This window comes from Silurus aristotelis (genome assembly GCF_946808225.1).
Source record: "Silurus aristotelis genome assembly, chromosome: 2".
Lineage (NCBI taxonomy): Eukaryota > Metazoa > Chordata > Actinopteri > Siluriformes > Siluridae > Silurus > Silurus aristotelis.
The window spans coordinates 20461537-20483673 of record NC_139575.1 but is presented as its reverse complement, the minus strand read 5'-3'; the positions used below and the strand labels follow the sequence as shown (position 1 = coordinate 20483673).

The 22137-nt window shown below is 39.1% G+C and overlaps 3 protein-coding genes across 8 annotated transcripts in view; all 3 read left to right on the top strand.

Annotated features, from left to right (window-relative positions):
• Positions 1-2433, top strand: part of erbb3a (erb-b2 receptor tyrosine kinase 3a) — a 52058-nt gene extending 49625 nt beyond the window's left edge. For all 5 annotated transcript variants that reach the window (XM_083527980.1, XM_083527981.1, XM_083527984.1 and 2 more), the window contains 3 exons: positions 138-197; positions 297-573; positions 704-2433. In XM_083527980.1, coding sequence (XP_083384106.1) covers positions 138-197; positions 297-573; positions 704-1512 — 1146 coding nt within the window. In that variant the 3' untranslated portion in view covers positions 1513-2433. The remainder of the gene's footprint in view (positions 1-137; positions 198-296; positions 574-703) is intronic.
• A 1140-nt stretch (positions 2434-3573) lies between these two features.
• pa2g4a (proliferation-associated 2G4, a) lies at positions 3574-11386 on the top strand. Its single transcript, XM_083535197.1, has 13 exons — positions 3574-3776; positions 4960-5088; positions 5675-5780; positions 6459-6528; positions 6619-6711; positions 6926-6989; positions 7198-7276; positions 7396-7474; positions 7789-7922; positions 8919-9013; positions 9474-9601; positions 9725-9778; positions 9920-11386. Exons 1-13 carry the CDS (start codon positions 3692-3694, stop codon positions 9980-9982), a joined length of 1179 nt encoding a protein of 392 aa, XP_083391323.1. The 5' UTR covers positions 3574-3691; the 3' UTR covers positions 9983-11386.
• Positions 11387-13567: 2181 nt separating this feature from the next.
• prkag1 (protein kinase, AMP-activated, gamma 1 non-catalytic subunit) lies at positions 13568-21582 on the top strand. 2 transcript variants are annotated; one of them, XM_083560857.1, is made up of 13 exons: positions 13568-13690; positions 15701-15752; positions 15893-15993; positions 16363-16444; positions 16527-16585; positions 16752-16797; positions 16891-16945; positions 17079-17205; positions 19381-19546; positions 19658-19695; positions 20210-20356; positions 20492-20591; positions 20695-21582. In XM_083560857.1, exons 1-13 carry the CDS (start codon positions 13682-13684, stop codon positions 20703-20705), a joined length of 993 nt encoding a protein of 330 aa, XP_083416983.1. In that variant the 5' UTR covers positions 13568-13681; the 3' UTR covers positions 20706-21582. The 2 variants fall into 2 exon arrangements, with proteins under 2 accessions (XP_083416983.1, XP_083416982.1); XM_083560856.1 differs by having other exon boundaries at positions 20712-20815.
• The last annotated feature ends 555 nt before the right edge of the window (positions 21583-22137 follow it).

Sequence of the window (22137 nt, the reverse complement as noted above, 5' to 3'; positions counted from 1 at the left end):
ATAAGAAACCCCAAAAAATTTCAATAAAAATCATATTCTAAAGTGAGGGTCCAATAAAAATTGATTAGTGTAAACTAAATCTTTTTGACTATGCTTATTCATAATATTATTAATATATATTTTAATATTTTTCACAGGCTAGCTTTACTGCTGCTGGTTACCTGCCAATGACCCCCAGTGTAGAAGGCTCTATGCCGGTATGTTTGAATGTGGTACACTGCCTACTGTGAATGAATGCTTTCTTGGCACTCTGATGTCATGTTATATGACACACAATGCTTCTTGTTTTGCTGTAGACCGTATGGCCATCGCGTTCACGCCTCAACTCAGCACGCACTATTTCTGAAGGTTCTGAGGGGCATGGCACCCTGGTAGAGCTGGAGATGAATGAAGACGCACTGCTGGCTGGCAACCTAAGATGCGTGCAGCGTCGAGAGGACAGTGCCTATATTTCGGACAGCCTATCGGGCCCTCCGGACACACCCATTCCTGACACACCATCTTCATGTAACGAGGGAGAGGAGGACCAGAATGGATACGTATTGCCAGGACTAAGTGACAATTCAGACAGAGGTTTGTGGGAAATAACTTTCTGTTGCATTTGTCCTATTGTGTCTCACTGTTCATTGGAATTATTTATTAACCACAGGCATACAGTCATAATAATATTGTCTAACAGCAGCTTTCATCCTTTTCTGTTTAGAAACGATGTGTTCGATACCTTCTCGTGTGACACTCTCTAATGGAAGGATATCTTCTGGTCATTCCCGTGAACTATTAGAGGAGCATGACAGTGGAGAGGAAGAATATGAGTACATGAACAATCAAAACCTCCCCCTCAGACACCTGAAAGGCTGGAGCCAAAACTGCTGTCAGCTCACAAATCGCAATTTCAGCATACACAAACCTCCGGGTAACAATAGTAGGTTATCCATGGAAGGCACCGAAAGCAGTGGAGGTCTCTCTCAGTCCTCCTTGGACGAAAGAAGTCATAGCAATGCTGACCTTCCATTTAGCGAAGCAGAGTATGCAGAGGCAGACCTGGACCAGGACCTTCAGTATGAATACATGGACATTCGTAGTGGCCCGGGAGTCACTGCACCAAATATTAACCACAGAATGGACATCCTCAGACAAGGAAGCCATATTTCTTCCAAGAAATCTCTTGAGAAAGAAGAGTGTGAAGATGATGAGTATCAGTATACAAACTGCCAACCACGGTTGAGGCGCTCACTCCTGGTTCAAGGCTTGATGGAGGGGGAGGCAGAGGTGTATGAATATGAAGAAATGGACTCTCAGGTTGCAGGGGTACACTCAGGGGCTGAATACGAGAATCTCCACGAAGCAGGAGAAGGAGAGGAGGCCCAGGGACAGCCCCAGCATGGAGATGGGCAATATGTTAAAGTACATACAGGGAGGAAAAAGGGCAAGGATGGGGCAGACAGATGTTTCGACAATCCTGACTACTGGAATAGCCGATTGTTTTCCAAAGCAAATGCAGTGCATACTTAGAATGGGAGAGAGATCATGAACTTCTAAATACAGTAGTGAGATGGAACTGAGTATAAAGAGTATAAAATGCTATCAGCAACAAAGTATACCAACGTAGCAATCAGTAAAGCACGTATTGTTTTCTTTCTGTTTTCTTGACCAAATTAGACTTGGCGATAAAGAATGATTGTATGTTTAACCAGCGAAAACCTCTGAAATTACTATCAAACATACGTAAAATTTGGATTTTTTTTTTTTTTTGCTAAAATGTAGAAAGAATTACATTAGCCAACTTTTACAAACAGTACATCGATCATTACATACAAACGTATAAACCTCAGTCAATACCGAACAGCCACCAGACCTCAGGATGCAGATCAGGCTTTATTTTTTACCTTCCACTGATGGATGCAGGTATTGATTCTATGTAGATAGTTTTTTTTTTTGTTTGTTTGTTTTTTAACAATTCAGTATGTCTGTTACAGGTGTTTATTCAGTCTTCACATTCATCATGGCAGCTTGCATTGCATCACATGACCATATTAACAGTGAGTCAGAGATGAATGCTTTTGAATTCTTATTTTGTACAGAATGTATACCAATATATATTGTAGTTGTACCACTATGTAGCCATTTGAAATAACAGTATCAACAGCATTGCTTCAAGCACTTAAAGAACACAGACACAACTATGTGTATTTTTCTTTGGGGGTTTTTGTGTTGGAAAGTTTTATATCACATGAAAGGAACATTTGATCATATTTTCAAGGAAACTGTCATGTATTGTTTTATGTTTCACAAGAATTTATTTCTGTGAAGATTTTTTTTTTATTATTTTTACCTGATGATCTGTGGTGTCATTTTATACATACAGTGTGTCAGAAATCTGTACTTCATATATGAAATAAATGTTATATTGTTATAAGTTGTACTAGTCTACAACCCTGTGTCATATAATATTAATGCTATATGTAATTGATGTAACATGTGGCAGGCTGCGCATTTCATACCTAGGCCTTTAGTGGTGTCCTTCCTGAATCAGTCCACATCTTAATACCATCATTATGGCACCATGGATATAGAAACCATCAATAGTATAGGGAAAAGCCGTAGAACAGAGTGCTGCATTACAGTCAGGCCAAATAACCCAATTCAACAAGTCTTTCAGTATCCCTACCTGCATACATCATCTTTAGCAATCATTGATATCAATCTCATTTTATGACCCCCTGGGCTTTCCATGCATTTCTGTAGTACTTTAAAAGTAATTTGAAATTAAAGCAAATTGTGTGAGTTTGTGCAAATTCTACAGGAAAGAAAACACAAAAGTATAAATGGCTCTTGGAAAAACTTTGGAATGTTTTGGATAACCTATCCTCATGATGACCTTTTTTTTTTGGGCGAAGTCTGTCTTCAAAATGGACTTGTAAGTATATCTGCAACCAAATCGATTTCTTCTTATCTACAGATGTGGGTCGAAATCTGATTGGTTAAAGCAATAGTTTTATTGTCATGTACTTTAGAAAGGTGAGAGAGGCACGGTTGAGATGGTTTGTCATGTGCAGAGGAATGATATGGGTTATATCTGTAAAATAATATTGCTGAGGATGGAGACGGCAGGCACTAGAAAAGAGGAAGGCCAAGGAGGAGGTTCATGGAAATGGTGAGGGAAGACATGTAGGTGGTTGGTTTGAAAGAGGCAGATGGAGAGTACAGAGTGGAATGATCCGCTGTGGTGAAAGAAGAAACATGAAGATAACAGCAGCGCCACAGAGAGAAACCCTAAGGAATGAAAAGAGTAGACTATTGGGAAGTGTTGAAGAGAGCAGAGAAGGCCTTGCTGGCCCTGATGGCCTGCCACTGTAAATGACTAATATCAAAACCTATAAAATCAAATTTTACATATATATATATATATATATATATATATATATATATATATATATATATATATATATATATAATAAACTTTCTTATAGTCAATAAACTGACATTTTTTTGACGTTTTACTCAGACTGCTGCTCAGCCTGTATTTTGGCGGTTGGTTGTTCTGTGCCGTTGGGTGACGTATGCGTGTAGTGGGCGTGGTCTGGGCGGGGCTAAGAGAACGAAGCGCGGTGGCGGTGAGCGGCTCGGTGCTCTGGATGATCTTGCTGCTCCACTGATCGGATCGGGATTCGGCGAGAGATACGCTACAAAAATGTCCGACGACGAACAGCAAGAGCAGACCATTGCCGAGGACTTGGTTGTGACCAAGTACAAGATGGGCGGTGACATTGCTAACCGTAAGTTGTTTCGTGGAGACTGGTGATGAGGTTCATGGACAGTGTGTGACCTGCTGCTGGAGAACGTGACGGCCTGTGTGAAGAGCCGCTCCATGCGCCATGTGGCCAGCACGAACACGCAGCTCAGCCTCAGGGCTGATCCGTAGCGAAACATGACCAGTGGGGTGTATTTTATTAGTATTTCACGTGCTTGGTCGTTTTGATCTCTGATGAATTCCCAGATCTCCATTAACACCAGTCACTAAGAGCTAGCAAGCTAATTTAGAGTCAGCGTAAATGACTCATGTACTGCATATGACCTGCACTGTAGAGTAGGCGTTTGGGGTGGTCGCCTTATGGACTTCTGCTGAACATTCGTTTATTGATCTTACATCATGAGGTTCTCCATATTTATCTGTTCTGCCATTGTGGACATTTAACACCATTACACTGTGTACTCTAATGCTAACGTTCCAGCTAACTAGAAGGCACGCGCTTTCATTCCCGTACTCATATTCAGAAAAGTCCCGCCCCTCGCGCTGTGATTGGCTGGTCGATCGTTCCCCGGGCTACAAGTAGAGATCTGCAGAAGAACTAATATGATGATATAATATTTTTAATAGTTGATTACTAGTGGGAAAATACATTGTACCTTGTATCAGGCATTAGACCCTTGTATTGGAAGGTCGTGAGTTTAAATCCCAACACCAACAAGCTACCACTGCTGGGTCCTTGAGCAAAGTTCTTACCCCTCAAGCTCATTTGTTAGTCGCTCTGGATAAGGGCGTCTGCCAAAGGCCACATTTGTAAATGTAAAGTAGTGATTTAACTATTAAAATAATATTTAAACAAGTTCATCTTAGTGAGTCTCAAAGAGCTGATAGACATTGTAAGGGGTTGTAGAAAGCAGCAGGTGCATCAGTGGGACCCCGGAAGCAGGACCTCTTCAGCATTACACTGCAGTGTGTACTGCAATCACCACAGCGGTCCCTTTCAAAAGCATTACATCATCAAATGTTATAACGTTACACACAACTTGGTTTTATAACTTATCATCTGGCAGATGGTTGTTTTGGTGCACTACATCTCAGTATCATCAGCGTCATGTCTCTATCAGCTTAATTACCTCTTTTCTCTATTTCCATGTATTTTCATTAGTCGTCGTTTTTTTTTCTCTCTGTCTCTTTCTGTTGCACTTCTATAGAGGCACTACGTGTAGTCATCGATGCGGCCAAGTCCGGTGTGTCTGTCCTTAGTTTGTGTGAGAAAGGAGATGCGTACATTATGGCAGAGACCGGGAAGGTCTTCAAGAAGGAGAAGGACATAAAGAAAGGTAAGTGGGGAAAAAGTGAACGTCTTATTGCTTGTGTGTGATTCCTGGAGTGAATAGGACGGTGGGTAGAACCGACCTTTTTGGCGTGTTTTCATTTAGCATTTCATGCATGGGGTGGACAACTCGTACGTTTATTAGCTAGCCCTCTGGACAAGTGAAACTTGGTAGCCACCATGATTTATTAAGCTGTCACAAGCTTGTTTGCTAGTTAAGTGCATTATTACCACATAAGAAGAAAAAAACACTGAGGCCAAAAGTTTCTAATTTGTCACCCTGTTCGCAACAATACGTTAATGGCAACCGTTTTGGTTATGAGTTGTCGTGTTGCCTTTCACCTACATGTTCCTTTTTATTTATTTATTTTTTAGTTTCAGTGATGTGTACATGCTAATTAAACTAGTAGATTATCTCTGGTATCTGGGCTACTGATTTATCCACCCCCGAAATGTTCGACAGGTGGTTATTAGGGATGCTCCGATGCTACTAATCCTTTTAGGAACTGATTTGTCTTTGCAAGCTTCATTTGCTACATTTTGCAAAATGCCAGAGGACTTTGTATTGAGGACTGGTGGTTGTTTTCTTGCAGGCATTGCGTTTCCAACCAGCGTGTCAGTCAATAACTGTGTATGCCACTTCTCTCCCTTGAAGAGCGACCCTGACTACACGCTTAAAGACGGAGACTTGGTCAAAATGTAGGCAACATCACCTTCAGACAAGTTGCAAGCCTGTGTCTAGTCGTCTTTCTTCCCTGCCTTTTCTCCCTCCCCTGCATTATTTTGTCTTGTGTGTGGGTTTCCACCCCCCCCCCCCCCCCGCCCCCCACCCCCACTGTTTTTCTCAGTGATGATGTAATTTTGTCTTGTCTTTCTTGCTGATCCCTTGCTGTTTTTCACCTTTCCTGTCATCTGTATAAACTGTGCAACAGTTGTGTAGGAATTATGTGTCAGATGAAGTCTTTGTGGTTGTGTTTGAAATCATTTGAGTTCCTATATGCTCATCCATGATCGTAATGTTAACACAGTGGTATTCGACTGTGTGGTAAGGAGAACACCCACACCCCATGTGATATCTGCTGTATTTCTGTACAGCCCCATTACATGAGCATATATAATTATTTATATATTGAAAGAGATCAATAAGTGAAACAAATGTGTGTTTTGAGAAATAGTTTTAGAAAAATCATCTTACAAGCTTTTCTTTCCAGCAGTTCTCCTGCAGCACAGTTTGAATAACACAGCTCTAATAACATGAAGCCATTTGTTTTGTTTAAAGGGAGTACTTTAATCTATTGATTGTCAGAAAACTGATTATTGGTGGTTTGGGTAACCTGGGTTTTGCATGCTGTCTTTACCCACCTTCTTCTTGTGCAGTGACCTGGGAGTACATGTGGATGGATTTATCTCCAATGTGGCACACAGCTTTGTTGTTGGGGCCAGTAAGGTGTGTATAAAATGTATATATTATTATTGTACTTGTTCTTATTAATGTCCTCCATGTGTGATGTCATTTCTTTCTCACTGCTTGTTCCAGGAGGCACTTGTGACAGGCAGGAAAGCCGATGTCATTAAAGCGGCCTACTTGTGTGCGGAAGCAGCACTGCGTCTTGTAAAACCTGGCAACCAAGTAAGTGCAAGTGATTTATAGGCCAGTCGGACCAGCCAGTTCTCCATATACTGCAGACAATCAGTGCTGAAAAAGTCTGATTAAATGGATAAAGACCACTGGTGCAAATAAGGAACAGGGTTGGATATAAGTCTGGGCTGTATACAGAGGATGGAATTGTATTCATGTCTCTCTTCCTGTTTGTCTCTGTTCTCTCTCCAACACCTCCTCAAAGAACACGCAGGTGACTGAGGCGTGGAACAAGATCGCCCACTCTTTCAAATGCAATCCAATTGAAGGTGAGCATCTGTGAAAATCGGATGTCATATTTGACAGGCTCTTAGTTTGCCAGCAAGACTGGATTCCCAACCACGTTCAGACCTGCATCTAAATATAACAAACAGCTTGCTTATGTAATGCTTATTTGAGGATAGAAATCTCAGCAATGATCTGGAAAGGTTATGTTGCCTGATGTGATTCTTAGTGTTCTCCGCTGCCTCTTTGTAGGTATGCTGTCCCACCAGTTAAAGCAACACATTATCGATGGGGAGAAGACGATCATTCAAAACCCCTCAGACCAGCAAAAGTAGGATACACACCTTCAAATTCTGGCTGGCTGTAAATATGATGGTCCCAAACATTGTTAATGTTTTTTTTTATTTATGAAGTGAAATATGAAAGTGTTTGTTTTGTGTTTCCTTAAAGGAAGGACCATGAGAAAGTGGAGTTTGAGGTCCATGAGGTGTATGCTGTAGATGTACTGATCAGTACTGGAGAGGGAAAGGTAATAATGTCTTTGGTGTGACTGATTACATGATGCACTAATAGCAATAAATGTCATGTAGCGATTGATAAGGAAACCTGCTAAACCTACTTACTGTTAACCTACTGCTGGTCCTGCTGTTAGCATCTGCTTGTGCCTTGTCTTCAAAACCACAGAGCTTGATAACGTGTTTCACATCCTATCTGCTGATGTGTCTTTAACAGATGTGATATTTAGATCATGAGCTAAATCACACTGTGGGGTTTTTCCTCTAAAGAATTCTGACAGTTATAGTTAGAAACCACCTACTGTATTAATCTTATTTTCTCTTTCAGACAAGAGACGGAGGACAGAGGACCACCATCTACAAGCGAGACCCCAGTAAGCAATATGGGCTGAAAATGAAGACCTCACGAATGTTCTTTAGCGAGGTGGAAAGACGCTTTGACGCCATGCCCTTCACTCTCAGGTAGCAAATACTGCTCGGCCACCTAGACAAATACTGATTACAATGAATTTGTTTACAAAAAAAAATGGTAGTGAATAAATAATTTCCATCCACTAGGAACACCTTTACATTTTAGCTATTATTAAATCCTGTGAAGAAAATTACGCAGAAGCAGTTCAGGTGCTTCAGTTAATGCTCACGTCCAAAATGGGGGTGTGGGGGGAGGGGTGCAATATGATTAGACCGATCAAACTCACTGATCATGTTTAGTATCAGATTGGTAGGTTTGTGTATTAACAGAAACAGCTGAGATCTTTATGCACAGCAGTCTATATTGGGCCTCACCAAAAGCAGACAAAGGGGAAAATCTGTCCAGTTTCAGTAGTCTATAAGTTCCTTATTTTGGCTTAGAGGAGTTAAGGCTGGTGTGTTTTTTTTTTGCATTGTAGCTTCTCTGCCCCAAGGTGAGTTGTGCTTTCGGAGATGCACTTCTGCTTGCCACAGTTAAAAAGAGTGTATGCGAGTTACAGTATCAGCTTGAACCAATCTCCTCTGACGTCTCCCGTTAAAACATGGTTCTGACTGCAGAACTGGCAATCACTTCATTTATTTTGTTGTATAACAGCAGAACAGCATAAAATGCTCAAAAAAGCCAGTCTGGTATCAACATGTAAAGGTCAGAATGAGTGAGATTATGTTCCTGCAACCTACTACTTGATGTAAACAATAAAGTGATGACTTTGTACTGCTGCCATATCATTGGTTGATTAGATAACTGCATGAATGTGCAGGTGATCCTATTAAAGTGGCTAGTGATGGTATAAGCTATGTTCATTTATTACTCTGTTCTGTTCTTAATTTCAGTTACACTACAAAAGTAATGATACATATATTTATATGAATTATATTAAATTGTATCATTTACACATGTATAACTTGTACCTTGTATGTTTTAGTAAAAGTATTAGGCATTATAAAGGTAGTTGCAGAGATCATGAGTATGTTTTCTTCCTGCAGGGCATTTGAAGATGAGGGAAAGGCCCGCTTGGGAGTAGTTGAATGTGCCAAACATGAGCTGCTGCAGCCCTTTAGTGTACTCAGTGAAAAAGAGGGTAACAATCTGTGATTCACTCACATTTTACATACAGACGCTCCCCACCTGTAGAACGAGTTACGTACCGTTCGTAGCATGACCATGTTCGTTATTGACTGCGCATATCTTCTAATGATGAGAGCTATAAATACTATCAAACAATAAAATATACTAAAACAAATCAAATTAATTGAAATACTGTATACAATATTTTGTATTAAGTAATACCATTTTATTTTTTTATTAATAATAATAAAAAAATGCATTCACCCTAGTCCAGTGTGCATCATGTAGACTCGCTGCGGTCGACGACTAGCTAGCGGCGACTCTCCGCCCTTTAGAATTTTTTCCGACGCCAAACAAATTTCACTTTGAGGACAGGTTTGTTCGTATCCGCGAAATTTCGTAAAGTGGGGATCGTCCGTATTTATTTTTCTTTTGCCATAAAATTCAATTAAACCTGATTCTACTTTCTCTAGGAGAGTTTGTGGCTCAGTTTAAGTTCACAGTATTGCTGATGGCAAACGGTCCTCTGAGAATCACCAGTGGACCATTTGAGCCTGAGCTCTACCAATCTGAGCATGATGTTCAGGATCCCGAGCTGAAGGTATTAAACATTAACAGATAGCTGTTCAAACGACTCCTGTACCACCGGGTGAACTTTTTTTTAGTTCTAGAATTGAAAAAGAGTTGCTATTACAAACATTTTGTTTCTCACATTCTCTCCCAGTCCCTGATACAGAGCTCCGCAAGTCGTAAAGCGCAGAAGAAGAAGAAAAAGAAGGTGAGGCCTTTAGTTAGTGACTGACACGATACACTGTAACTACTTTGTGATGCCACTTGAGGCAAGTCAAAAGTTTTGAAATAGGACTTTTTAATTGCTTTCTTTTTATTCTGTTCTTTTCTTCTTCTTTTTTACCCACAGGCTTCCAAGAATGCAGAAAATGCTACAGGACAGCAAGCAGAGAATGAAGTTGCAGCTGAATAATTCCCTTACACTCCAGAAAATTGACACATTCTCTGACACAAATTTCTTTCTTAGAAATTTGAAGACCTAAATTTAAAACCTTTAATTTCCCCATAACCTGTTGTCCATTGAAACCTGTGACAAAAAAAGCCATCCACTAGTTAGTGTGATTTGCAAATAGAAGAAATTGAAATTGTCAGGACAATGACTTTGTATTGATTTGTACTGATCTATTGGCACTTATCTTTTTTGAAGCACTAGGTTTACACTGAACTGGAACATGACACCTTTTGGAAATGGATTAAAAAACAGCAATTCTTTTGTAGTATTAAAGTTTCCATTGTGTTAATCTTCCCAATTAAATAAAAAATGGTGGTCCTTGTAAGCTGTTGAAACTGTGCTAGGTTAATATCGAGGGGAGGTCTGTTTCAGCCTTTTAAGTATTTGGGAAAGTTTCCAAATTCTCCTCATTCCTCAGGGCTGAGGTTTCTAAGCAGAGCCTCCCACTTTTTAAGGACTCGCAGGTCTATAAATTGGATTTAGAACCCTTCCATAGAGTATTGAAATGCTTATTTTGGGTGCACAGGATTATTATACTGTCACGTTCCTTTTGAAACCAGGACATATTTGGAACTATGGTACACTTATTATTAGTAACTGCAATCCGTGTTTCCCTTCTAATCTAACAGGGATTTAAACCAGAAGATAGTCAGAGAAATGTATCACTGAGTTTCCTTCTCTTTACAAGATCATTCTTGTGTGTCTCATTTTAAATTTTCTACTGAATTTATTCCAGTTCAAACTGGACATACATTTAAAGTACTGGATATCTAGTAAGCGCAACAGGTCTACATTTTTTTGTTTTTTGTTTTTTTTATTGTGTGTGCATTTTTTTCCAGACCATATAACCCACTTCCTCCACCAATAATGCCTATTAAATATTATCATTGTACTGGAAATCTTGCAAATGTACTCCAAAGTCAAACCAGAGCAGTGAGGTGATGCTAAAAAACTGCTGTAGTAACATAATTATATGAAATGGGAGGATTATATTTCTTAAAGTCTGTGTTGGCCTAGGACCAGTTCTGCCCAGGTTTAAATGCATTCTGATATATTTTATAATAGAATAAAACAGGACCTCTATTTAAAGCTATTGCTGGTTGAATCAACTTGTTCAACAGTAAAGTAATTGTGCTAAGGTTCTGGATTAAAGCGACTGGGCAGAACAGGTTGAATATGGAGTGATGTTACTCTGTTGAGCTTGTCTTTAGTTACACTTCCAGATCTTCCTCCTCAGCAGGCCTGTGCGTTTGGGGACAGTCCAGATTCATACTATTTGTGGATTTTAACAGGAAAAACTAGTATATGAAACTATTTTACATCTACTGAAATAAAACAAGACTTTGAATATTTTTCTTCTTTAAATTCATCGTGTCATTTTGAAAGATCTCACCAGCTCTAAAGGCTGGTGTAGTATAGGAACCACACAATGTTCAACTTTCTGACTTAGACTGACTTTTTTTAGACTGACATACTGACTTTTTTAAGACTAAATATTAGGTGTGTATGAAAATATCGATACACATGAGTATCATGATAATCTGTCTGGTGATACTTTTCTAAATCTCAAAAATGCAACAGCAATTTTATTTTTTAATACGTACAAGATCCATGGCAGTTGTTTTGCTTTGAGTTTATATCCCAACTGCTAGATTTATAGTAGTCTTCTTATTTCTGAACTAAAACAGTGACAGGAAGTACTAGCATAAGTGCACCCCACTAATGTGTTGTAAAATTGGACTCTATTTAATGTCTGCTACAATGATCCAGGACTACAGCTACATGCATTTGATCACTACACACCTCAACAATGTTAAGCAGTAATAAATGGACCTTCTGTTTCACCCAGATGAGAATAAGTTCCCTCTTGAGTCCGGTTTCTCTCAAGGTTTCTTCCTTATGCCATCTCAGGGAGTTTTTCTTCGCCACATTCACCAAAGGCTCGCTCATTAGGGACAAACTTACGATTAAAAAGAACAATCTTATTCTTTATTGCCACTAATCTGTGTGAAGCTGCTTTGAAACTATATTGTAAAAAGCACTATACAAATAAAAATGAATGCTTTGTTTATGTGCAGTTGTTTTTAAGGTGGGAATATGTTAAAATGACATTCAAAAGCTCAGGAACAACGTGCTGTTTGTAGCACTTTCAACCAGATGTAATTGAATTGAATTAATTTGTGGCTTGAAGAACAGTGTTCAAATTTAAAGTTAGTTTGGACTGTATTTGAGAGAGTGCATGCCTGTCGTTCCTTGCCTGACTGCATTCTCTTCCTTTATAGAAGAAATATTTCATCTTTCTTAAACTTTATTTTCTTAACTCCCAAGGATTGTAGCATGCACATGTAGTGCTCAGATCATGCTTCAACTACTAGCCTAATAATATAATACAATAATCATCATCATCAATCCTACTTCGTATTAGTTGGCTTGAACCACTATGTGCATATGTTAAAAAAGAATTAACAGGTTGTGTACAATGATACTAATCGTGTTCACACTTGATGTTAAAACTCAACCCCAATAAAACCGAACTGCTGGTCATCCCAGATGATTCATCTGCTCAGGATCTCAGAATAACTCTTCAAAACTCTCTGCTCAGCCACTGCTCGAAACCTTGTGGTAACTATGGACAAGCAACTGTCCTTCTCCTCACATGTTGCTCATGTGGTTTGTTCTTGTCGATTCCTTCTCTACAACAGCCGAAGGATTCGACCATTTCTGTCCACACAGGCTGCCCAGGTGCTTGTTTAATCTTTTGTCATTTCGAGACTGGTCTACTGCGACTCTCTGCTGGCAGGTCTTTCCCTGAACGATATTCGTCCACTGCAAACGATCCAAAAAACACAGCTGTGAAGTTCTTTCACACCACCCCACTGCTGCGCTCATTTACATTTATATTTGACATTTGCGGCATTTAGAGGACACCCTTGTGATTTGAGTCTCCACTGGCTTCCAGTAGCTGCACGTATCATTTTCAAAACACTGATGCTTGCCTACAAGGCCAAAAATGGACCAGCGCCATCTTACCTCAGAGACCTTATCACACCTCGCACTGCACCACGCACAGCACTTTCCAAGTTAGTTTTGTTTTAAAAAAAAATAAACCTCAACAGAGTTGTAGACTGAATTATCTTGTTGTAATCTGGCGTACCAGTGTAGATTTATTCATTGATAGAGACTCAAAGCACTTTTGTACGCTAATTGCCGCAAATGTAAATGTAATACCACTGTGGTGTGATACAGACACAGATCCCTGTGTTCTAGTTAAAAAGTTTGCATATAGAAGTATGTTCTTAATATCAGCTTTAGCAAAATTTAGCAAAATCGCCCTCCTTACAGTATCGCAATGGAGCGCAAAATATCGTATCGCAGCTCCTGTGATCCGTGATACGTATTGTATCGCTAGTTTCTTGCCGACACAAAGCCCTAATTAATATGTTTGTCTATTTATTAAACATAACGAGATAATAACGATATGGCAAATGATTATGTGGTACTTATTTACAGACACGTGTTCGCTAGGGGTGAAACTGAACGACGGCATTTTTAACTGACCTGCAACCATTACGTAATTTCCGGTCGACGCTCCGGGCTGAGTTGAGGTGAGTCCGGGAGCAGGAGTGTGTTTAGAAGAAACAGCAGCCCCCTGTATGGACCATGGAGTGTGTGAGTATCTTCAGAAGTAGCCTCTTTTTGTATTGGTCAGGATGAGCAAATGAGCATGAAGACCGTTTTCCACTAATATCTAACCCAAATAAATATAATCCCCTCTCTTTGCGTTTAAGAGTTTAATCCAGTTGGGGAACTAGCCGTGTGTTAGCCTGAATGAAAAAGTAGCTAGTTAGCAAAGATTACAGTCGCCTGGCCTGTACACTGAATAGTCTTAGAAACTAGAAAACGGATTGTTACACCAACAGCAATTATCATGTGCTTCTGACTAAAAAAGAAAAAAAGGCATATTGTCAGATTCTGCTAATAAACAATCTGGTTAGCTACTGTGTTCAGGCACCTGACTGACTGATGGTTTCCAGCCGCACTGTAACATGAAACCTTTTCATGTTCGAGCATTTTCATTGTTTATTTTGTCTGAAAACGAAAACCAAAACCTATGTGTATCCATGTAGTTTAGCTCATCTTAACACCAAATCCTGAAGAGATCCCATTTACCGAATCTTCAGTTGATTATCTTTATGTTTGTTTACCGGTGAGGACTTCACATAGTGAGGAGGAGGAAGAGGAGGATGTGTCTGGATGTCGCTAACATTCTGTGTCATTTGCAGTAACATGGTAGATTGCTCAATAAAACACTCCAACGTACTGTTTTAACTTCCTGCCATAAACTAGTGCTTCCTCTAAGTCTTCCTCCGTGTGGAGGAGTTCGTGGGTCATGATTGTGAAATGCTGTGTGTGTTTAAGTGATTTTTTGCTGTTGTTTTAAAAAAACAAACATACGAACTAAAAGGGAATGAATATGTGAACAGCTGAGCAAAAGGACAGTTAAAAAGCCTTCATTTCTACTAAACGAGGCCAATTCGACTACAGATAATACGAGTTCAGCGAGTTGTAATGACATTGTGTTGGCGCTCAATACATATTGGCATCAAGTCACATGACTCATGGAGCTACTTGTCTAAGTTTCCTCCTGCTCCACACACCTCATCCACAAATTAGCTCATCAACTGACTTGGAGTGAATGAGTGTACGAATGAAAGATTAGAGCATAATCATTTCCAAAAACCCTCCTAATCACATCGCAGGTAGATTTGTGAGAACAGTGGGTCAGATATGTACTATATGAATGTATTCAAAGCATTAACACTTTCCATCCATCCAGATTTGAAAAACACCAGATCGTATTGTTTTGTTGTGATGAAACTAAGCTGTTTTATTGCATTTTAGATGTTTTTTTTTTATTTCATTTCATCAGTGACTGCTGCTGATCTCACAACTATGAGATGAAAAATAACATTTGCAACCTTGATATTAATTGATAGAAACATTTACTATTATTGTGTGGTTTTAAAAAGAAAAAACTTTTTATTTCATACATTCACCACTTTGAGCACAGTAGGTCAAGATAAGTGATGTAGATAACAGGCAAATCTGGCCAGCAATGAAATAATATGCCTAATGTTTAATGCACAAATACATCTCAGGGCATCCAATTGCTGCTGACGTTGCTTTCCAGTGTGCTTTCCTTTGGTTTTGAAAAAAGAAAAAAAGAAAAAAACACAATTGCTGAATAATGCAGGCCACATATAATACAGACCAAACATCATCTCAAATTCGTCACATTTCTGGATTTAGGTTTAAGTTGTTAATCGACTCAAAATAAGACAGCTTGTTTAGTATTGTTTAATTTTTGTAATAAAATAAAGGCAAAAAGAGTACTGATTTGCATACAGTTTTATAACTCCCTCACAAAGGAAATAGGTCAAGAACTGAAGCAAAAAAAACCATCCAACAAAGTGCTTTTGGTTTATTTACACACTGTAGTCTGCGAGAGAGAGAGAGTGTGTGTGTGTGTGTGTGTGTGTGTGTGTGTGTGTGTGTGTGTGTGTGTGTGTGTGTGTGTGTGTGTGTGTGTGTGTGTGTGTGTGTGTGTGTGTGTGTTGAACAAATAAAGGTTGATTTGTTTGTGTATATTATTTATGACTTGGGTTTCGTTTTTTTCAGGTTCCCGCTATTGTTGATGAATTTGAGTATAAAAAGGAGACACACATAGATGGTAAGAAACTCTATACTACATTGTGATTGATGCTGAAATATCCTGGTTGTCATAAAACCTTCATTGACATTTTGCTGGCTAAGAGTTTAAGTGTAAGATTAACAAACCTTGATTTATTATTATTATTTTCTTTCATTTAGATCCTGAACACAATGTATACACTCGCTTTATGAAGTCCCACCGCTGCTATGATCTGGTGCCAACAAGCTCCAAATTGGTGGTGTTTGACACATCTCTGCAGGTCAGTCAGTGGTGTCCCACCATGGATTAGGGTTTGGCAGAGATTGTTCCAGCTTTCAGTTTTGCAACAAATAGAAAACACTTGCACAGTAATAGTGTTTAATAGTGTGGGTTCCCTCCACAGTAAAACATATAAAAGATTTATTTTGTGTGTTGTATCTATTGATTGGAAATCTACATTTGATTTGCTCACCTCTTTGGACACAGATCACCCTTAAGTGAAGATAGAAAAATAATTGCAGTCTAGAAAAACTGTATTATGGGAAAGTTATTGGTAAGAGTATAAATGTTTTTGTAGCACAGTTGGAGACGTGAGAGACTGGGGCTAGAGTTTGCTTGTCTAAATGATTTGTTTCAATTCCTGTACCAGGTGAAGAAGGCTTTCTTTGCTCTCGTCTCCAATGGAGTGAGAGCTGCTCCACTCTGGGACAGCAAGAAGCAGTGCTTTGTTGGTAAGTGGGAGATGCAGTATGTACATTTAACCATAGTATTTGTTTTCCTTTGTGCTGCATTTTAATAATACATCTTTTATAGGTATGTTAACCATAACAGACTTCATCAACATACTTCATCGCTACTACAAGTCACCAATGGTAAATAATCTCCAATAATGAGCAAAATGGAGTTTCACATCGTGACTAAGTGCAAATTGAGTGTTCTAGAGAAATGTTTAAGATCATATTAATGCACTGAATGCAAATCTGAACATTACAGATTAATTGTAAATGACTGATAATTTATCTGTGGTTTATGATTTAGGTTCAGATATATGAATTGGAAGAACATAAAATAGAGACGTGGAGAGGTAAGAAAATCTTTTGGTTTAAAAAAAAAAAAAAAAGTTACATACAATTAATGTAATATTGATTATGTGTTTTATCTTTATGTCCCTTATTAGAGGTCTATCTACAGGACTCCTCTAAACCTCTTGTTAGCATATCACCTAATGCCAGGTACCGTACATTACATTATTTATGTATGTATGTATTATTTTTTTATTTATTTTTATTTAATACATTTTTTTCTTAGGAAAATGTGAATAGATGTCTTTATTTTCTCTCTTCTATTTCTCCCCATTCCTTCAAGTCTGTATGATGCAGTTTCCACTCTACTAAAGCACAAGATTCACAGGTTGCCAGTAATCGATCCTCTGACGGGGAACACGCTGTACATCCTTACCCACAAGAGGATCCTCAAGTTCCTCAAACTGTTTGTAAGTACAGACTTCGGATGCCAGTCTCCAAACTTAGTTCTCAACACCAATAATGCACACAAAGTTCACAAGTGAGCAGACCTCTATCACTTAAGCTTCATTTCAGCTGCTGTTTGTGTGAGTGGATTCAGTTTGTATTGTAGCATTCTTTCGGGGGGGGAAGTAGAAGGTGCAGTGTCGCTGTTACAGCATTACTGGGGCTGTTTTCCTGGTTGTTGTTTTCCATCATATTGATCGTCTCTTCCTGTCATTGTTACTGCCGGAATTAAAATTGGTGGCTTTTTTTTTTCTGATGACAAGTCACCAGATACTGCTACTCAGTTTATTTTTAGAATTTCTCCACCCACGTTTGTCATGCTGGCCCACAGTTTTATTTGACTGTGCTAAAGAAACCTTAATGCCATTAGCCTTATGTAAGCTGACAGGGATATAAATAGTATATCCTTCAAACCATGGGTGTTAGACTCTGGTCCTGGAGCACCACAGCTGCAGAGACTGCCATTTTACCTCTGCACTACCAGCGGCATGAGGTGGTTTTCAGGGGCTGTAAGCAGAGTGTTTTCAGGTTTGCTTTAGGACGCTTCTGCTTCTGTGGAATAGGTGTGTGGTAGATGTGCACATTATAACTGTTACTGGGCGGAAAATGGTTTATCGGTCAACTGATTAACTTTTTCTCACAGCTCTTCTTATTTATAGAACATGATATTATCATGTGTTTTTATCTGTTCTGAATGTACATTAAATGAAGTTTTTAATAGTCTAATCAACATGGCCATGGACAATTATGGATGTTTTATGCAAATGTATGTTTTTTTATTAGTGAAAACATACTCAACATAGAGCATGACCACAAAATATTCTTGTAAATGTTTCAATGTTATTATGGTGTTTTTGAATTACGTAAATCATCAGGAAACCAAACAGTACTTTTGCTGTGTTTCCACATGGACAGTTTTAATTGCGTTTTTTTTTTTTTAGTCTGGGGCATAGGGATATGAGGCTCTGATCCATTACCACAGTAGATGGAGGTAATGCTCTACTTAAGAATGCGAACTATCAATAAAGAAGAAAAAGAATCATGACTGATTTTGGTGATTGATTTGAGACTTGGTGCATCAGTAAAACAAATGTTTAGTGATTTAAAAAATCACTAAACTGGAGTATATTTAATAATTATTTTTATATCTAAGTAAAGAAAGGACATTGTGAATAAAGGTGTTGTTGTGCTGAAGGTTTTAATTTCGTCTCTCTTATATTTATTTATTAATATTTTTTTAATAAAAAGGGTCAAACTGAATTCTGCTCTGTGTTAATCGGGTATTAATAAAATTAGTGCCGTTAAAATGAATTTGTTCATTTTAATTCTAATATTAGTGTGTGTGTGTGTGTGTGTGTGTGTGTGTGTGTGTGTGTGTGTGTGTGTGTGTGTGTGTGTGTGTGTGTGTGTGTGTGTGTGTGTGTACACTTTGTTTTAAGTCAAACCAGGACCTTTGAGTTGAAAAATAAAAAAAACCTAATTTTTGGAAAGTTCTCCCCTGTTACATTTATACACTTATCCCAACATTTATCTACTGCCTGGAAAGATTCAGCATAGAAAGATTTGTCAGTATTCCTGAATCATCCTTCACTTTATCAGGGAACCACCAGGACAGGGATCATCATTGACGAATGTATGGCCATGTTTGAAACGTTTACACAATTCAAATGTCTTATTGCCACTGAGCGTCGCAGTATCGTACTGTGCTTCTATGATGTATATGAGATTTGGACCAATTACATACATTGAGAGATCTCAGAACTAAATATGCATTGAATGTGTGCGCCCACGGCAGATTGTGAACTCAAAGCACCTCATCTTTCTAGCTCAAATGAAATCTTTTCTTCTCTTTGAAGTATACAGCCAACTTGTTTCAGCTAGTACCCAGACCACCATGGTGTGAATTTAGCGTGTTGGAAGAGGGAAAATATAAAAATCTTTAATGTGGAGATCAGAGTTTGTGGATTATTGCGCAGCCCAGAGACACCATATTTAACAATATAAACATTTCAAGTATTATTTTAGCTTCCTCCAAGTGGTGTGTGTGTGTGTGAACCTCACACTGAACCAACCTCACAGTGTTTAAGACCCTCATTTTAAGCTGATTTTTTAATTCCTTGACTGTGGCTGTTTTTTAGATTTCAGAGATGCCCAAACCAGCCTTCTTATCAAAGTCTCTAGAAGACCTGAACATCGGAACATTCAAGAACATCGCCATGGTCCACACTGACACACCCCTCTATAGTGCACTGGGAATCTTCGTCGAGCAGAGGGTGTCTGCCCTGCCAGTAATCGATGATAATGGTAAGAGCAGAGAGCTGGGGTGGAAATGTTAAACTTTATATCAAGTTCTTTGATGGCAGTTAATATATATTTTTTCCCTTCTGCCCCCTCCACCCACTTTTCTCAACACAGGAAGGGTGGTTGATATATACTCCAAGTTTGACGTCATAGTAAGTTTCCAAATATTACTTGTGTACGGGGGATTTCGACCACAGAAAATTATAATATACATTTTTGAAAGTGTTTTTGTTGTAATGTTTTGACTAGAATCAGCACACACACACATGGGAGGTGGAATGCAGTGCACTGCTCATTTGAGTTAGCATACAGAGAGAGATTTGATTTGGGTCATTTAAATGAACAACTAATACTCTAACTGGGTAAGACCTGCATCATTGCAGACTGTTGTTAACACTTTAATGGTCTGACTTCATTGGAATATTAATTGAATACCCGAAAATAGACATTTTTGCACTTTTTTTGCTTGTGTGTTGTCAGTGAGCAGTGCAGGTGTCAGTCAGGACAGATGAACTGCCATTGAATCATGTGTGTGGCGAAAGTGCTGTCAATGTCGTCTACTGGTGTCTGTTTAAAGCCTCGGGCTTAGTTATTGATCAGTCAGGCAGAGTTCACCACCACCTCCATTTATGTCCTCGTTGCTTCTGACTCTGTTCACACTAATAGAACCTGGCTGCGGAAAAGACGTACAACAACCTGGATATTACTGTCACGAAGGCTCTTCAGCATCGCTCTCAATACTTCGAGGGGGTTCTCACATGTAAAGCAAACGAGACACTGGAGGCCATCATCAACAGACTGGTGGAGGCAGAGGTGAAACACGAGTACACCCTTTTTTCCGCCTAGTAATATGATTGTATTGCGTGATAACTTTTTGCCATCGTGACTTCTTTGTCCTGCTTTAATCAGTTAGTTATCATTTATTTAAAGCATAAATCATTCTTTCAGGTGCACAGATTAGTGATCGTAGACGATCACGAGGTGGTGAAAGGCATCGTTTCTCTCTCAGATATTCTCCAGGCTCTGGTGCTCACCAATGGAGACAATGGTAATTGCATCTTAATCATTTAATGCCTGCCCCGAAACAAATACTGTAATGTTCATTATTAATTAAAATCATGTTTTGACACTAACCTCAACCTTTCATCTAGGGTCGGCATAAAAGGAGCAAGAAGGAGGGAGAGAGGGGAGGGGGGGGGGGGGCGCTACTTCTGAGAAATTAGAGCTTACGAAGCGAGTCAGCCGATTGACCTTCAAAGGCCAATCACAAAATAAAGGAACCAGGAAGAGGAGTCCTCTAATCTTGACTTGTAAAGTAAAAACAAACATGTCCCACATATACCTCTTCTCTTTTGGTAATGATGAAATCTAGATGATTTAATAATTTAAGTTGATGTGAAACTGAAGTAATTGAACAGAAATTGTTTTATGTCTAGAGCTCTAAAGCTCTCCCTATTTTTCTTTCTCTTGGAGAATACATGTGGAAAAACAGAGCAATATATTGGACATGTAAGGGGTGAAGCACAACTGCAATCCTAGCAAAGCACACACCAAAATCCTCTTACTGTCAAACCTGGAGCAGCTGTAAAGCCCACTGAAACCTGCAGCTTTTCACCTGTGAGCTTTTTGTTTATTTATTACCTACACACACAATGTAGGGAAGACTGATAAAGGAAGACTGATGTCTTAAAGGCAGGTCAAACCATAATATCAGGTAGGACGAATATAAAGACATTTACTTTAAATGTCCCGTTTAGACTAATCATGATCCATTTCATCCGAAATATAGGACATTACCTATATTTACGGGTAAGGATTGATATCCTAGAAGTTCTCCTCTATATACAGCATACAGGTGTTTAAAACATATGAGTCTTCGCAATTTGCTACTGACTGTGTAGTTTAGTGACCTGAGCTCTAGTATCCAATCCACTCAGTCTAATTCTTTATGTCCTAAGAACCAGACTGACCCTTTCCCCCCAAGGGCATTGCTTCCACCTCACAGTCCAGAAAAGCTGGAACTTTCCAATTCAACATGGGGGGAAAACCCCTGATAGGAATCATGTTATTGCTTTGTGTGTTTTTATCATCACATATCATTTTCTCTCATCATATTTGACTATATGGTTGACATGATGCCTTTGTGTTTTTTTTTTTTTGCTTTCGTACAATACAGTGCCGCATATTCATTCTGTAGGTATTTTAGTATGTCTATGAACTTGAAGTGTGCAAGCAAAGGAACAGTGGAGCGTTCTAGTTTTCCATAAAATACATTGGATCATGATGATTGAACTACAGTGAAAGGACATTCGGTGTCACCCGGATGAGGACGGGTTCCCTATTGGGTCTGTGGAGGCTCAGTGGTTTAGACTCTTGGTTACCGATTAGAATAGAAGAATAGAATAGCCTTTATTTGTCACATATACATTACAGCACAGTGAAATGTTGTTCTTCGCATATCCCAGCTTGCTTGGAAGCTGGGGTCAGAGCGCAGGGTCGGCCATGATACGGCGCCCCTGGAGCACACAGAGGGTTAAGGGCCTTGCTCAAGGGCCCAAGAGTGGCAGCTTGGCAATACCGGGGCTTGAACCCCC